The sequence below is a fragment of the Priapulus caudatus genome, unplaced genomic scaffold, assembly GCF_000485595.1.
Source record: "Priapulus caudatus unplaced genomic scaffold, Priapulus_caudatus-5.0.1 Scaffold231, whole genome shotgun sequence".
Classification (NCBI taxonomy): domain Eukaryota; kingdom Metazoa; phylum Priapulida; class Priapulimorpha; order Priapulimorphida; family Priapulidae; genus Priapulus; species Priapulus caudatus.
Window position 1 is genome coordinate 343,699 of NW_014577292.1, and position 19,374 is coordinate 363,072.

General features: G+C 42.1%; 1 protein-coding gene across 3 annotated transcripts in view; it reads right to left on the reverse strand.

Annotated features, from left to right (window-relative positions):
- LOC106807733 (vesicle-fusing ATPase 2-like) overlaps positions 1-19,024 on the reverse strand; it is a 32,451-nt gene extending 13,427 nt beyond the window's left edge. Inside the window, exons 1-3 of one of the 3 annotated variants that reach the window (XM_014810179.1) lie at positions 18,938-19,024; positions 4,323-4,542; positions 1,460-1,548 (exon numbers count right to left, since the gene is read on the reverse strand). In XM_014810179.1, coding sequence (XP_014665665.1) covers positions 1,460-1,548; positions 4,323-4,328 — 95 coding nt within the window. In that variant the 5' untranslated portion in view covers positions 4,329-4,542; positions 18,938-19,024. Of the gene's footprint in view, positions 1-1,459; positions 1,549-4,322; positions 4,543-18,838; positions 18,857-18,937 lie in introns of those variants that run through there. The other 2 variants (XM_014810181.1, XM_014810180.1) reach the window with 2 other exon arrangements.
- Positions 19,025-19,374: the final 350 nt, after the last annotated feature.

The window sequence follows — 19,374 nt, forward strand, 5'->3', positions numbered from 1 at the left end:
TCTTCAATTGAACCAAAGATTAATTATAATTTTATATATTACTGGTATTAGCGTCCAGTATAAAGCATAGACTTTTAATATATGTTATGAAAATAATTACCCAGGGATACTGAATGGTTGGAAACTATCATTGACAGACTGTTGGTCCTTATCGGAGCAACGCATTTAAATTCCCAAGAGCGTTTTCCTGTATTAAGTCCTGATGAGCTATAATTTCCTGATATTCTTACATTTGAGTTAAGAACTTTTGCTGATAAATGTGTTAGTATATATAATAAAGTTAGTACATATAATAAAGATAGGTAGAATCAAGAGTAGATAAACTACTAGTACTAGCTGCTGTACATGTGTAAATATGTCACTATGCATACATGGCTATACTGACAAATGACTGTTTGGAGAGCCAAGCTGATCCTAGGATATGCTGAGTTACTTTGCTGACTATATACCAGTACATTCGAGCCTTGGATATGTCTCATACACAAACCTGAGCCGAAATGCTGTCAGTAACATGTGCCAATAAACGTGTCACGTACTACGCGCCTTCATGATCGACCGAAGTAATTAGAATAATGATCTTACATTCCTCCATAGCCCCCCCCCCCCGTGATTAGGGGCACCAAACAACCCAACAGAATATTGATTTTTTTCCTGGATATTGATTTCACACTGCACGCCAAGATCGCTGGTTGCAGAGCAGCAAATTGGCAAACCGAGATATTCCGATCTTATATGCAATAGCGGTCACAGCACAGGAAATGTCGCCGACAACAATCTTCTCATCCAATCGCTCTTCCAAGTGTGTTTACTCTAATACAGTGGTTCTTATTACCACTTTTTTTGAATCATGGACCCCTTTGAGAATCTGGTGAAAGCTATGGACCCTTGTCCAGAAAAATGCACAAAGCACATAAACACAAATATTGAATACAGTAGGGTTCACGGACCCCCCTGAAGCCCATCCACGGACCCCAAAAAAGTCCATGGACCACAGGTTAAGAACCCCTGCTCTAACAGATTCCTATGCCAATACCCCATCACAAAACCTAACACTACTTTTATATGTCATGTAGTAATAGTATGCTTTAACAGCTTTCGTTTAAATAATTTTTGCTTCTGGAGGTGCATATACAGGGCTTTAGCAACTGTGTTTCTGTGATACTGTCATAAGATACGTACGTTCAGACATTCAACGTTCGTTCAGAGTTAATCTAGGCGACTGAAGATAGTTGGAATAAAGTACCCTGCTGAAAGGCACAACAGGAGTGACCATGGTGTTACTCTAACCCTAGACGCGTGAGCTGACTGAAGAATCACAGGGATAATAGTTTAAAAGCCCCCTTCAGTTCAACATGCATGTAGCCGCTAAAACATATAGTCAGCTGGTGACCGACTGCTGTCACTTGAGAATTCCTATGTCCCTAAATCAATTACCATCTCCGCAACACATTAGACTTACTTGACATCCTTTGTGAAGTCCTTGGGACTTACAATGGCACAGTTGCTCAACGAGAGATCGTCCGAAGGACATTTTGTTGCTTTGAATATCTGGAACAAACGTAACAATACACACATACAGATAATTAATTCCGTAACTGCAGGGTTCTCTCCAGGAACTTCAGATAGCACGTCTTTTATGGACGGATGTGGGAGGGCTCGGGATGGTGTTGTACCAATTAGAGTCAATTATGTGTTCCATGAGCAGCCTCAAACTCGATCAGTTCAGAGATTTGTACATCAAGCAGTGAAATCATGATATGACTGTGTTGGAACTATTAAAAGTAGACACATCTGGAAATTAAGGCATGATCATTAGGCAATTAATGCACATTGCAGGATTTATGGAACGTTGCAAATTAGCTTCAGCTTTGAAAGTATCACAGACACGTGTTAAAGGCCTATGGAGAACGCTGTATTTATCAAATGGTCTGCACAAATGAGTTGATGTCCCAAGTTGCTAAGAATGAGGAAAGCAATCGATAAAAACGTGCAAGCCATAATCATCGCAGACTTGGTCAAAGAGGTTTGGGGCAAATCTCCCTTTGATGCTATTGCATTTATTCATATTAAAACACTAAAATAGCATTCATATTACACTAAAATTATAAAGTGACTAAAATTGCACTATTAGACTCGAATTCGAGCAAGATTCTCGTTACTGACAATATAAAAATTGACCCGTTCCAATCAGTCATATTCTGGGCCTATTCACATGCAAAACAGCTTCTTTATTATTTTCTTGTATTTTTAAACACTAAACTGTAGCTGCCATAATCAGAAATTGCGACATCATCCAACACTCCATAAGCGTGTTAAAATTACCCAACTCCTAACATTTCCCATGATAATTAAGAAGCAAATTCGTAAAGCAAATTCTTTTTTTCAGTTCAGCCTAATTTTTAAAATTCCTGTCATACGATAATATACAGACAGACATGTAGACATAAGATACTCTTCTGCTCTCCTTATTATATCATAAAACGATCAATCTGATCTGTGTGATATTCCCAGCACATCGTTACCAACTTTCTTAGACAGATAAATGCTCGAAATGCTTCCAATTCCACGATTTTCAATATTTCCATATCTCACGAGAGAAATATATCATTTCCGCAGGAGAGATTGATTGTCTTTGGAATTGGTTAAATGGAAACACATGATAGGAAACCGGCATGTGTACATGGACAATTATTGTTTTCCTGAAAGGTAGACCACGTTGTTGGTATCCTGGAGGCACTAGTACAGCTAATATAATTCCATTAGTCTGCTGCGAGCTATCAGCATGCCAAACTGATCACTTATATTGATCGGCATGTATCTGGGATGAGGTCACGCCTTCCTACAGCGACGTTTGCCAGGAATATTGCTGTTTTGTTAGCACGCATAGAGAAGCGGAAGCGAACTGTAGGGGCCTATCCGCAAGCAAATTTCTGTGTGTGTAACATTGTTACTTGAATATATCAAAATTAGTGCGTTTTTACTGAGCAAGAAACAAACTGGGTCCATTTAATTTAGTATGCAGAGTTTTGTAAACCTCCATAGAAAAAGGTAACGGTGTGCTTAGATATGACCAGGGGTTAATAATGACAAATTATCTGTCATTATTACATCCCTGATATGAGAGTAACTAGGAATGGAAGCCGTAAGCACCAAACCATGCATTAATCAGAGCATGAGAAATGAACAATCGACCCACGGTCCATCTTACTCCAGGGTGTGGCTTGCTATTGCCACTATTACTATTACATATGCCCGTGAATGCGAAAGTATAATCTCATTCATAAACCTGCTAGAACTGCACTGAGACCTATACCACCAGTAAATGTAAACTTGGTCAGAATTCAGACCTAACCTGACTGAACACACAATTTTTGTATTGTCAAAGACAGGACAAAATCAGTTTCTAGCCATATCCTTAGCTCTATATATATATAATATGGGAAAGCAATTCTCATATACCGCCTCCTGACCTCTGTTACAACCAAGACGACACTGCATGAATACCGAATAGATCGCAAATGATTTAACTCAATTCGTTCAACATCGCTTCTCACTTGGGTGCATGCTATACAAGGGTAGAAATTAACTTTTGAACAAGGGAGTCCAACGGACTCCCTGCCCTCAAAAAGAGGGAGTCCGCAGCAAAATGAGGGAGTCCGCAGTCTGAAGTTCAAAGTTAAAGACATTAACAATAACGCATGTGCTTATTTTGAAGATTCATGCGGTTGCACGTCTGCCAATTTTTCTTTGGACATTTGCTGAAAAAATACGGTAATTCTACAAGGCCGTGCTCTGGAATGAACTATAGTTAGTATGGCAAAATATTCAGGGAGTCATACGGACTCCTGCATATGTCAAATCAGTGAGTCCGGCAGTAAATCAGGGAGTATATTTGACTCCGGACTCCCGTTAATTTCGCACCCTGCTATATCACCACGATGTTATAGACCGTTAGATGGTCCGGGTGGACAGAGCAGATAGCTGTCGATCTCGCTAAACACATATTTCCCCAGAGAATACGAGAAGATCATGAAATCATTAGGTAAGGAATCACCACTGAACGACAGACAACGTCAATCACCAACAGATATGCTGTGAGGCAAACAGTACTAACCGATGGCTAAACCTTCAAAACGCAACTCTTACTATGTCAGGAGGCATTGCTGCATAGAAACACTATGGAAGATATATGCATAGAAGGACCAACGAGTGATATCTACGTACATGTTACATATATGACATAATGCACGAGCAATGGTTGCTAAATATTGTGATGATGTACGTGAAATATGTGAACTTGAATAACGTGAATTTACACTTACCGGCATTCTTCAGAGCAGTGACCAACGGAATTGATATCGAGATTATATGCCGAGCACAGAAGTTATGCCAGCATCCGTTAACTCCGAGAGCTGGATGGTAAATGACTAGTAGTTAATCTGCCAACCAACCACAGCACTCTTCGCATCAGCTGTGGCACTATCCTGAATATGCAGTAAGTCGTGCAGATATCATCCACTGCTGCCCATCCCTCACGACTGTCTACAATAAAAAAAGGGGAAAAATGGCTTCATATGCGAAACACACTAGCGTTATTTCCAAACGTGCGATCCAATACGGCAAAATTTTATACGTGGTTATCTTGACATTACCATGGTGAGTAAAATCAATTATCACGCCTTCAACACAAAAATGATTGATTTACTTCACGCTGGCTCAGCTTCACAACAGCACGACACGCCAACGTAATACACGATGTATACACACGGTGTATGAAGCTGCCAACCATTTTACGTACGTAAGCGACCACGAGAAGACTACAGAATGACGCCTATGCTGGCATTAAACTCTGGTGCTATGGTAGAGTATAGACCTGCTCCTCAGTGTCAGGATTTCTAGCGGAAATCCATAACCCAGGATGAAATATTTGCCCACATGCAGCACAATGTAGCAGCTGCGCGAGCTTGCATGCCTGTCTGCCTGTCTGCCCTTCCTCCCGCACTCGCGTGGTACGAAAGACAGTGTAAGCAAAATTGTGATTCTCAGCGGTGATCATACGGGCAAGGCCCCACAATTGATGCGCCCAACCGACACGACCACACCATTAACCCCTGATGCACAGGGTGGGCTAAAATATCTACATTTATACAGATGCGTATTCAATCACCATTATTGCAATATGAACGTAATACAATATATACTTTACTGTTAGAAAAAGTCACTAAGACAAAATATAAAGGGATGGACTGCCACCTAAAAATATATTAAATCGTGCACGTACATGTACTTTTTTGGCCAAGCCAAGTTTACGTGAACATGTAACGATCGGTAGAACGTCATTGATCCACGAAGTAAATTTATACACCAATGAATTGCATTTGCACTTACAATAATTGGTAGTATGCCTGAGCAATATACATATTCTGGCTGACATTATTCAACATTACACACGCTGTATAAAGGCATATATCATATATCATATATTATACGATATATATATATATGCCTATAAGATGTCTGTTACGTTTTTGTTTGGTGGAAAAATCGATATGCAAGAGTTTCAAGGCTATTATTCAAAATCATTTATAATATAAAAGTGCATTTAACTTTACATGAAAATGACAAAGCTATTCCTCGACATTATGAAACATGTTACTGTTAGTCTTTTGGAGTGTACACTGATCAAACGAAACCGTCTCGTGGTGCACAACTCAACAGTTCACAGCGAACGCTAGAAACTATATTAATGCTAATGTCTCCAACACAGATGGTTCTTCACTTGCAGATACACATTTTGTTTGACAGAAAAATGTGACGCAAATGGTTTCAAAGTCAATTCTTACATACTTATCATGTTAGAATATACATTTATTCACACTTTGTTATAACATGTACGGCTAAGAAATAAACTCTGCTCTGCTACAAACAATTAGAAAACGAACAGAAGTTAACAGGGACACATACTACAGTGTATCAACAGCAAAGCTGCCATTTCATATCCAATACAATTGTGACTGATCAATGAATCCCTACTGTGGCAACATGTGCCAGCTGCGCCTGCCTGTCTGCAACACTAGCAAATTCTCTCTAGAATCTAGATGATCGCATAAATATTAAATTGCATTGTATAAATTTTAGCAAGTATTTCATAATTATATAATAAAATTGATATTATTATACAATTATAAAATTTAACAAGAGCCGCAGAGCGACTGGGCTCATCTGAGGTACATTTGACCTATCCTGCCGGGACATTCTCCTCACTCTGTTCCGATAGATGGCGTGCATACTGACTAGGTGCAGGAAATAGATAATCCGAACTAGTTGCTACCTTCGTTTAGCCCATGCTGTGATACTATCAGCCACCCACCTGCGAGGTAGGCCTATTTATAGTTGGCGTTATTCAAAAACAGACGTTTGCGTAAGTGCTATTGATATTGTATTCCCAACGTACAGAATCTCATATAGAGAATGGTCAAAGTTCATATATGATTTAAGGCGCGTAAACGTTGTTCAAGTAAGTTTTGCATGCAGAATTTCACTGTAAAATTTAAGTCTTCCACGACCACACAAGTACAATCAAACACAGTTCAGTCCTTTGTTAACAGTCAACAAATCCATGTTTAACCCTCCTCTTGAGGGTCAAAAGGTTATCAGACACTTACTCTTCGCACATCAGTGGAAAGCACATTTCATGGTCCTTTCAATAAAGTGATAAAAATGGTAGGTCAGTGCTGAAACAAAAAAGTTTTCCACTCTGTCCATTAAACCATGTCCTCAAAAAATGTCTGATATCTGACCTTTCCCCCACTGCCCTTTGACCTCCAATTTCGCACTGGTGATGGGTTTCCTGCCCATCACACTATACACCGAATATTAAGAGCATAGGTCGAGCCGTTCAGATTTGTGCCGCAATTCCGTATTTCCTCCTATACCTTAAGTTAAGGGGAAAATATTCCCTCTCCGTTGACACATCTTGACCTTTGACCCTTGACCCCCAAATTGGTCATCCCGTGTCTTTTTCATGATCCCCCCCGACGTCCCAAATATCGTGACCGTACGTCGAGCAGTTAAGATTTGTGCCCAACTGTTGACGGACACACGGACACACGGACACACGGATCACGGACGGACGCTCATGCGATTCTACAAGCTGCATCTGACTTCGACTTAGTGCTTCATCGTGAAGTGTCACGCTTACGTAGAAACGTCGTTATAACACCTATATATACGGTAGGATGTCTATTGTCCCAGTGTACCCAGTCTATCCACAGATGATAGCACCCTGATAATGTAACTTGTCCCTACAACGAGCCATGCCACGGCTAATTGCCCACATCCCACTTTAAGAATCTCGCTGTGTCCCTGTGGGGAAACTCCTGGAACAATTCTTTTCAGTTCTATAGAAGGAAACAACCCTCGAAATGCATGTCATTGGATTGCATCTCGGAGTAGCGGCTTGAGATATGGCACATGTGTTGGCAGGAAGTGGCACGTTTACGATTTCTGAACCAAGCCCATACTGATTGTACAACTGCATTTTACCACGTGTCAGTAACCCTGCTTGGTGGGTACCAATAACACAAAACTTAAAAGCCCACTGCTTGAGAATGGCATGTGGTACCTAGACCACAGTACCGTCGAATCAGCACCTGGGTGTATCGTCTGCCACATATGAAGGACGACTCGGTGATTGCCAATGCCTCCCTCAACCGAGGTGTGGGGATCTTCGTGCATCTACTACCGTTCTGCCCTGCGTGGGAGGAATGGAGTTGGCTAGTCTCTCTAATTTCAGGTGGAGAGAAACCATTTTAGTGTGGTTGTCTGACCACCCACTTCTCCAGGCCACGATAAACTGGACACCAGGGGGGGGGGAGTTCCAGACTTCCTGTCCTATACCAGACCAACAGATACCATTATGCTTCACCCTTCCACATACCAGTGCTCAGCTGCCATCATGAACAAGAGCTGGCGTTCCGCTTTTAGCTGCAGCATTTTGCAGATAGTGGCGTCACCTTCTCTCCACCTCTGGAACTTAGCATCAGACCGATTATATGTTGATGCTACTACAAGCAGGGAGATTTTCCCAGTCGAGCCATCACAAGCACATGGAATCTTCCGATTTGTACAGGTGATGGAGGACTGAAAGTCGAGCAACCCTGCCAACCAGAGCAATCGGCTGGCTGTGCTAGATTGCAGTTTAATAGGCAAGCAAATCTTTCCTAGCACCCATAGACTGCCTATAGGATCATGTCTATCGTAGTTAGTACAGTGGCCCCACAGTCAACTCTCGCAGGAGGAAATCTGCCCACAGCCACGAACAAAGTGTATGCCAGCTATAATCACGTGCACTAATGAGGCAATTGATGCTCATACATGGTTAGAGGTATCAGCCTATCAGGGAGAGTCCCAGGAGTGAGTACATCCAGAGAAGCCTGCCCTAGTGTTTCCTGACGAGTAACGTTATTATCGTTGTTCACAAAACTCCAGGTTTCTCTCGCAAAAAGGCAATAATAAGTCACTGTATGTGTGTGTGCATGCGCACGTGGGTGCAGGGTTCTCCCTACGTTGCGCAAACGAGGCGCGCGCGCCCCTGTTTGGGAAAACTCCCCCCTGTTTCAATCGTTGCGCCCCGTTTAAATTACCTCCGCCCCCATTAAATTCCACCACAATAAAAGTTTGCCAGCGCGGGAATCGATCGTCAAGAATTCCCATTCGACCAGGACACCCGGCGCGTGTATTTTTACCGTGCCTGCACACAATACACAAGTACAAACAGTTAACCTGTCCCACACCCAACACTAACTGTACACCGACTTGGCTATCTTATATATACAAGAACCCCAAATACCGTCTGGTGGCGATTTTACGCATTAATTAGTGGTACGGTAAAAAAACACGCCCCCCGGACCCCCTAGTTTCCCCCCTCCCCTCCCCTCCCCCCTCCCCCTTCCCCTCCCCTCCCCCTGTTTGAATTTCATCCTGGGGAGAACCCTGGGGTGGGTGCGTTTGTGTGCATGCGTGCGTGCCTGTGTGCATGCCTGCATGTAGTTAATGGCCATTTGTATTATAGTTTATGCACTTTTAAATCAGGAGCCCGTCGGGCAAGTGAGCTTGCAATGTTTCCATGCCCGCCGAGATTTCTACATGTCGCGGGCGTCGGACACCCAGCTAAATTCGAAGACTGTTTTACAATCTTTTAGCTATATATATATCATCCATGTAACCTCTCATGACAAAATCTCACATATTTACAAGAAAACCAAATCTAGGAATGTATGACACACAAAGAAGGTATTGATGTCCTTTCCTTTACATGTGTTACGTAAAGGAGCATGGAAAGTTTCATTTAATAACATATATCGTCATGCGAGGGTCCACCAGAGGTCTACTCTGACTGTGGCAAAATGCATCTGTAATTAGCACATGCACACATCCATTCTAAATCTAGTGTGTCATCCCTGAGGTACAGCGCAGCCCACCATGAATTACAGCAACTGACTGCATAATTATTCTGGTTGGGTCAGGTATAAACACATTGTGTGATACACTCGTATGCCACTCAAATCTACTATCAAAATTTACTTTTATGCAAACGCACGTTCTTATTCATTTAATGCATCTGTGTATAGTTTGGTGAGAGAGAACTGTAAAGCTGCATTTACACTATAGATTTTTGTCAGCAAATCGTACCGATTTCAAGTGCATTCCAACTAATCCGCTGAAAATCGATAGTGTAAACGGCGAGTCGGAGTCAAGTCGCCGAGTTGGAGAAATAGAACGTGTTCTATTTTGCAGGACTCAAACTCGTGAAATCGGCGAGTTGGATAAATCTAATTGGCTTAAAACTTTCACGTGATACGTGGGTTGACGTAGGTGCATTGTTGTTTTTGCAATGCATGACTTAACTTGCCATAATATGTAGTCAAATTCCTCCTTTGACATCTGAAGAAAGTTTCGGTAGCTTTCCTTGTCTTCGTTTAGTAATTCGGGTAATAACCTGTTGTAAACGCCGAATTGGGGCCTTCTGCCTATCCATGGCCATACCCAATGCCTTCTTCTTCGTATTTTTTTCACCATTAACGCAAGAAGCAGACCTGTGCGCACATACGTCTTAATTCTTCCTCCATTGTCCATCTTCTTACTGCAGTGTTTCAGTACTGCAGTGCTACAATCTACATACAACTACAGTAATCGGGGTCACATCGGAGGCAAGACTAACAATCGGTACGATTTGCTGACAAAAAATCGATAGTGTAAACAGCAACTCAACACCAACTTCTATCGGGTCAAGTCGGGGGCAAAATTGGAATGCACTTAAAATCGGTATGATTTGCATGCTGACAAAAATATATAGTGTAAACGCAGCTTAACAGTAGGTTGCCAGCCATACATATACCAATGGTAAGTAAACGCACACAAACAATATACATACGTTTGTAGTAACCAACTAAATATTTTTCAAATTTCTCCAGCAGTAAATACCTATAATCTGCTAAGTAATTTTGTTAATAAGCCCATCTGAACCATCCACTACCTTGCAAATGGTACAGATGAGCTGAAAGCCCTATATAGATTAGTTATTTTCAAAGGTTACTATGCTCAATAACGATCAGTGACCAAAAAATACTCCTAACACTGCAACTGACAACTATTTGCCACCTGCCAGCAGACGAGGAAAATGCTATATATAGTACATAAATGGTTTTATTTCCCCAAGAATGTTTTCGATCCTAATTATAATGTCATTGACTATATACAGGGTTAGAAATGATGGCCCTTATGCCAGGCTGCAAGCTTTTAATGCCAGAGAAAAAAGCAAGCAGCAAACTTACTCCTCATCCAGGCAGAAACATATAAGAAAACTATAGCAGCTCCACTCCCTACCACCCAACAGTACTGTCCAATTTCATCTGTTAATAAGGAAGCTAGTTAGGCCTCCTAGCCATGTTTCCCCTGATTATAGTAATTATTGATCTAGCTGGGTTTCTTCTGAGGGAAAATTAGACAAAGGAGGTAATGGCCAGTTTGGGGGAAAAATGGATGGCACTCCAACCAATCAAATAACGGAAAAGTGTAGACCCCACGTCCCATATAACTCAATAAACGCACATGGCAATCTAAATATGCCAGAAGCACGTGGTGATCAGATCGATTTATTTTTGGGTCGACACTATTTTGACAACGGCGGGTAAATATAGGGAAATTTTCATAACGGCGATGTTAAATTTGACAACGGCGGTGCGCCACTGTGCCTCTTATGTATAAGAAACCCTGTCTAGTCACTAACGCTTGATGCATGTGGCACATCGAATGAAGTATGAACCATAACGTATGGTCAATGCTATTTAGACAAAAAACAACCCTGAATAACTGGCTACCAGAAATTGCATGTAACTTTGGTGCTTTTACTTTTAGTTTTAATTTGGTTTATTAGAAGTTTCTTGTCGACAAGTATTTATTGCCAACATTGATAGCAAATGTGCTGCTTGCTTTCCTTAATATCAAACCCTGTAGGCCTATATGTGACATTATCTGTGCATTGCAACTTAATTTTAACTTTGAACAAACACGTCTTGTATGTATGTCTGGGCGGACCCTGCGATAAGCGGTGAGATCATACACAGTTTATGGCAAATACTTTTGGTTATTTACAGAATGCTGGACGGGGCCAATGACAATCCCATCATATACCGACCGTCTCCATCAAATGGCATATTATGTCAAATGAAATATTCTCCTCACATCGATAATGTCAACAATGTTGACAACATTATAACTGGAACATGGCCGCTAAAATGGCAGGCGTTTCAACTTCCAGCATGTCATCCACTTTTTAATTCTAACACAGCACGTTACCTGTTCAGCACATTACATAGCTCTAGAACTATAGCCCTTCGCTCCGCCACAGGCTTCCATGGCATAATAGATTAATACTAATAGTAAACACCAGGACGTGCAGTAGTCTGAGTGGAGGGTGGAGACTAGTAACAGACATCTCAAGTTTCACCCATTGAGCGTGAGACTCACGCATTTCGGTCAATTCTCACGCTCTCACGCTCATCTCTGAATTTCTCACGCAAAAATCAAAATCAATAAATAAATAATTAAAACCCCCCCATTTTCAGTCCCAGATACCAGTATATACTAGTATCGGAAGGCTAAGGCCTGATCAACAGCGCCGCTCCGCGGCCGCCCAGCTAGCTATAGCTCGCTCCAGCCGCATACGTATAATACGTATATATACTCTATAAGCAGCACGCGCGCATTTTATTTGCCTGCTTGGAATCCAATATCCTGGCTGGATGATCGGCTTTGCAGGTTACTGAGGTATTTTGTTTACTTTTCAATTTTCAGCTTGCACTTTTACTAGACTAGTTTCTAGTACTAGTTCTAAAGTTTATCTAGGCAATTTCCCAATACTTCTAATCATTCAAAATGAGTAAGAACTTATATTTATAAAGGCAATAAATTATACCATAGGTATGCACTAAACTGCACTATTTCAAACCTCAAATTTCGAAAAGCTCCATACTGCGAGAGGGGGGCACCCCCCTCCCACACCCTCCCTTTCCCCTTGGTCGCTTCGCTCCCTCGGCTGGTGTCACTCTCACAGGCACTTGGAGCATTTCAATAAAATATAATGCTAAATAAATAGGAAATCTATTTACTACCAAAGTCTATATATATGTCTATATGTCTATAAGTCTAGTATGTTTCTATACTCTCTTTCACCTATTATTGCCTACAATTTCCTGTAAATGCCGTCCAAATGCTCATCTGCAACAAACGCTGGCTGCCGCTGCACACTGACACATAAATATATAGCAGGTAGGAAAGCATGCTGCCAAAATTCGCTCGACGCTCGCTTGATTTCATACGAATACAACACAAATATTTAACCATTCTACTCCATCTTTGTTTCTATTTGAAGAACAGTGTTCACTTGTTATAAAACCATACTGTCTGTGTTCGTAACCGAGCTGTGTCACGCAAAATCAGACAAAGCCTGACGAAATTCTCGCGTTCGCTCCCGTTGCGCAGTTTATATAAATGGCTGTCGGAATCAGGAAACACCCACCAGCGCTCTTCGTGACCTAATTTTTGCGCCGCAACGTTTTTGCAACGCTCCACTGGCAGCCTTGACGAGGCTCGTAAGGGAGTTGGAAAGCAGGGTAGTTTCCAAAAATGCAGTGCGCCGCCTATAGCCCTGTACTTGCAGCCATTTACATAAACTGCGCAACGGGAGCAAAACGCGAGAATTTCATCAGGCTTTGTGTGATTTCGTGTGACACAGCTCGGTTACGAACACAGACAGAATTTTTTTATAACAAGTGAACACTGTTCTTCAAAAAGAAACAAAGATTGAGTAGAATGGTTGAATATTTGTGTTGTATTCATATGAAATCAAGCGCGAGTCGAGCGAATTTTGGCAGCACGCTTTCCTACCTGCTATATATTTATGTGTCAGTGTGCAGCGGCAGACAGCGTTTGTTGCAGATGAGCATTTGGACGGCATTTACAGGAAATTGTCGGCAATAATAGGTGAAAGAGAGTATAGAAACATTAAGACTTTGGTAGCAAATAGATTTCGTATTTATTTAGCATTATATTTTATTGAAACGCTCCTTGTTCCTGTGGTCACTCCGTTCAACGCTGAGTCTCACTCTCAACCATTTCTCAAACTTGCCATCTCTGTAGTAAACATGTGGTGGGTAAATCCTGTTTACTTAAGTTTATCATATAATCATTTATTATAAAAAAATAATATACATTAGTAGGGCTCAAGGGGTCGTTGTCGTAACAGGTACTACAGATATGTACCCGAGGTACATATATATGTACATACACAAAGTGTACCAGACTTGTACTACAGAAGTGTACCCTAACCCTAACACTAACCCTAACCCTAACTCTAACCTTAACCCTAACCCTAAACATACCTCATATAAAAATATAAACATAATACTAAACAACCTAAAACTACCTCGGGTACATATCTGTAGTACCTGTTACGACAACGACCCTTCGTGCATTAGTAGGAGCCATCATCATTAGACATTAGTCATTACATATAAATATTATATCATTACAAATCTTACTAATAGTAATACAGCCCTCGACACTAACGATTGTCCGATTGCCCGGGACAAGTGAAAGTCTATGTCGGACAAGTTATTCGCTTGCCTAGTTGACCGATCGGACAACTGAAAAGTTCTAGTTGTTTAATATTCTTAACATCCTCTGAGCCAGGGCACTATCGCACCACAAACTCACTTCAAACGCTTTCAAAGGTCCCTGAAAAAAGCAGCCCGCGACACCCACTGTTACCATTACAGATTTATTCAGAGCGGCAATGCATACCTCCCTGGCCGGGGCGGCATTGATTTATGTACTGGGGTGGGGGTACGATTGTTTATAAGTCGGTTGGGGCATATTCATTACTGAATATGTAGGGGGTGGGCATCGCTGGGATGAGAGGACGACAGCAAAACTCTTTCCTGTGATTGAGGAAAATGCTGCAATCGGTAATGACACACAACGAGCGTGCCAGCATGCAAACATAAACGTGTGAATTTCATTCATGTATATTATAAGTCTCACCCCATATTTTGCATTGAAAAGTTGGTACAAAGATTGGTACATTAACAAGATTTCTTAGCCTCGTCTATAAGTCGCACCCCCTGATTTTTTTTATTGAAGTTGTGTACAAAAAGCGCGGTTTATACACAAGTAAATACGGTATTCATATACTGTAAGTGTAATACACACGCACGCACACACGCAAACGTGCACGCAGACACATGCCTAGGTATGTGCGAGCCTATATAGACACCGTCAGGTCAAAATACTCAGGAATCAAAAAGACAACTACATCATACAACCCTACTACAGAATCCCTCCATCTCCTCTACTCCAATGTTATATACGTATAGTATATCTATTTATATAAATAGATCTCATATCTTATATCACTCCGATAATATAATATGCACTAACCAAAAGAGGACATTAACGCCATAGATTGCCAACAAGTAAATTGTGGACAATAAAATCAAATCGGACAAGTAAAAATTGCTAACACAACAAACACACACAATCTGAAAATAAGGCGAAGCCTGAATACGTACTAATAGCACTAACCCATAATACTACTATAAGATACAATTAATGTAACCCAACAAATAGGTATGTATAACGTGACGCCGTAATTCTATTATCTTTGAGGACCCCTGAGTGATCACGCAGGGCGTTTATGGTGGCGTTTGCAAGCATACAACTTCTAAACTGGTTTATTCTAAACACGAACCTTAATCTCCGCTATCCTGGGACTGTACTAACAGGCTTCAGATTTATAAAGTACAGGAGGATACAATCGACCTAGAACACATCAGGGGGACTATTTCAACGCTCCATAATCACCAAACACCCCAACTCCCCTTAAGAGCAGATGGAGAGCCCACTTAAAAAATCACACCTTAAGAGGCCATCGATGGAGCTCCACTAAAAAATCACAACCTTTAAACGGTCTGGCCATTTTAAGATACGACGAAGGGTGTAGAAAGTTGCATTCCTCATTGGCTACTGAAACTAGAGAAACAAAAAATACTGCCGTAGGGCTCCGCGACCATTGCATAATTGACCAACTCTATGAACAGGGAAACTATGCCGCAAGGCTACGCGTGACGCGGCGGCTTTGATGAACACGATCGATGGTCGATCGGCGTACTATATAACGGCCTGCGTTAGCACGCGCAGGATACACACACACACACACACTTGCAGCGGTAAAAACGCAACACATACATGCCAACAGCTGACAACTCTCAAACCAGTGAACTATATAATGAACACACACACACCACAACCGCATCGATCCCACCACTTCACCTAAAAACAAACAAACAAATATATACCGCATTAAAATGAAGGTACTGTTTAGTAAGGAAAAAACAGAGCTGTAAAATCAATAATTGTAAACTTCAACGACCCTCCTAAAAAAATTTCATCATCAACAGATTAGACATTTCACAAAATCGACCCTGACGTGAACTCCGCGATCTCCGCGGATGTCCGCGGAGGATTCTTCATCCTTAAAATGAAGCGCTATTTCAACATAATACACAGAGTTTTGGTGCGCGATTTCAACCACTTTTATGAGGCGCGATGATGCACGCACCATGGCACAATTTATGGTGCGCGGTGGAGCGCGAGCGCGATCGCGCCCCTTAAAAATGAAAGCCTGTTACTATGTATCACAATACTCTGTATTAAACTATTATAACCTGTTACAAAATTTCGAAGTGACGAGCGGCGATATTTCGAGCGCCATTTCAGTTGACCTGTGACGTACAGATTCCCAATCCCAATGCGCATAGCGTTCGGCTAACTTCGACTCCAAGATCGAATGACAGAATGTATCATGAGATGCCTGCTGTCAGTCATGACGTCATGACGAAGTTAGCCGAATGCTATGCGCATTGGGAATCTGTACGTCACAGGTCAACAGAAATGCCGCTCGTCACTTCGAAATTTTGTACGCAGTGGCTGGAGGTACGGCAGCCGTCGTTCGTTGAAGCCCCTTTTTGGCGTTAGGGTTAGGTTTAGGGTTAGGGTTAGGTTTAGGGTTAGGGTTCTAGCTCATCTAAACTCTCAAATCGTGAATTTATTTCCCAAGGCGTTATTTCGAAATCTGGCGCCACCGCCGCCATCTTTGTCTCGTTAAGTATGAAAGCGAATGGACTGCCGTACCCGTAGCCTCAAGACATTAAGATCTGGCTGCCGTACCTGTAGCCACTGCCAATTTTGTAACAGGTTATAATAGTTTAATACAGAGGATGTGATACATAGCAAGTCCCAGGGTAGCATAGAAAGGTTCGTGTTTAGAATAAACCCAGTTTAGAAGTTGTAGTCTCGAAAAACGCATCGGCATAAAACCGCCCTGAGTGAATCACTCAGGGGCTCCTCCAAATAAAAGAATAGGCTCGCGTTGTAACCCTACTCTTGTTGCGTTACATTATTGGGTTCAAGGATAGAGAATTAGAGATGATGTCCAGGACGGTGATAGGATAGGATGATGATGTTCATTACTAGACATGCTCTCTATCCTTGAGCCCATTAAGGGCATTATTGTATCTAGTACTACTATAGCTCTAGTATTAGTAACTATAGCACGTGTACGGTTGCCGCTGGCAACTGTACGCGGCAGGCCTCGAATTAAGTGACGAAAGGGGCAAGGCAATTTTTTGGGGGCATGTGAGAAATTGCCTTGAATTTTCTCTAAAAAGGATGGGCACCGAGGCAATTTTAAAAGGCATCAAGGCAACTCTCACAATTTGAGAAGGGCACCAAGGCTCACTTTTGGTAAAAATACAAGGAAAAGCTCATAACAAAATTAATACATCAACCTCTGCTAATGAAGTACAGTAACAGGCGTTCAACGTACGTTAACTTTTTATTTCACTAGACCATCGCGCTAGTAACTGAGGAAAACCACCAGCCCTGACCTAACTTTCAGCTAGCCCAGACCCAGACCATTGTTAATTAATGCAAAACTTGTGTCATCGTATGAATTCTACTAAAAATTTCCTAGATTACTCGGCACTTAGCGAAGCTACACACCAATACAGGTCCAGCAACTGCCATTCCTGACAGAGGCGTCGTTCCCGCGCTTTAAAATCGCGCAGCGCGCCGAGTCCGGGCCGTGCAGCATTTAAATATTCGTGTTCTACCACGTGCATTACACAGGCGGGCACCAGATTTATGCGATCGTCTACTGCAGCCGGTGGCAGCAAGCCAAGCGTTTACCGGCTATTGCGTTTTTGGCCGAAGGTAGACTGGAATCCGGCCTCCCACGCTCTGCTAGACAATGCACACGCTCTGCGACAAACAGTGCGGCCAGCGAACACAGTCTACGCAGAGGCGTCCGACAGGCAATTAACAGAAAAGGGCAAGGCAGGTGATGCCGTCGGTCCGGGTTGGAATTTTTAGGGGCAGTACGAGGAGCGATTGATAGGCACCGGACGGCAACTTGCCCTGTCCGGTGCCGTCGAAGTATCGAGCCCTGGGTATTCTGTTCGTGTTGCTATAATTAGTATTACTAGAGCTAGTACTACTAACTGAGTACTACTACTGACTGGTACAGGCTTTCACTCTTTTAGAGGGCGCAAAAAATCGCGCTCGGCTCCAACCGCGCACAGGCGCCGAAATTGTGCCATGGTGCGTGTCATCAATCCGCGGCCTCTATAAAGTGGTTGTGCAGCAAAACTGTATGTGTATCTATCGTGAAATTAGCGCGTCAAAAGAGTTGTCAAATCGACTCAATGTAGGGGGGTACAAAGTATTACTAATAACTAGTATTCACATTAAGTATTATGGTAGTGGGAGTACGGTCCAGCTGTGACGTCTGCTAACTGTACTATGTACTGATGACATAGTCTGTAGCAAGCAGCGCACTTGTGACTTGAAGGTATCAACCATGTAAACACACTGCTTAAAGCAGAGAGTTGGCTACTAGACTTGCTGATGAGACGCGGAGACGTCCTTTCAAGCATGAACAAATAGCACCGCCGCCTTGCATTGCCGCGTACCACTGACACATAAATATATACGATATATATTTATGTGTCAGTGTACGCGCAATGGCGGCGGCGTGTGTTTACACGTTGATACGTTTCAAGTGCCTGTGGTCTGTAGGGCCATAGATGGCTAGTGCTTGCACATTTGAGAGAGAGTTAATCTGTGGTCACCAAATCGAGCCCCTAAACAGAGATAAGTGGTTAAACAAGTGTAAAGTAAGCAGTAAATTCAGGTTAGCAATACATTATCGTAATCTTACTTTCCTTATTTAGTAAACCACCAACTACTAAACTATAAGCATTTAAATAGCGTGCCGGTGCCTGGTTCAATGAATAAGCCATCGGCGAAAGTTTCTTACGTGTGTAATGGAGGGCGGGAAATCCAACTTCAGAAATCCGCACACCCATAAACGTTATGGGGTTGTCGATTTCTATGGGGCGAAACGCTCACTTCAAAAAACGCCGTCACGTTCATTGTACGCAATGACGGCATAGCGTTAGCAAGTGTGTTCCAGCATAATAGCCTGACGAGAGTTGTGAGTGTGATCATCAGGTCTACATGGTGGAGCAGTCTCGCGTCACGCGCGCGCAGCAAAACTGTGCCAAGAAAAAAGAAAAGAAAAAAAGAAATATACTTTGGGCTATATAATTGTGAACTTGAATCCAAATATTACGAAAAAGTCGGGGAGAGGCCAATGGGTCGAAATTTCAACTTAGCATGTTACGTAATTCGTGATAGTTTAGGTTTTTCTGAATGTTCTGGTGTAGTAAAAAGTTACTGTTTGTCAACCGCTGC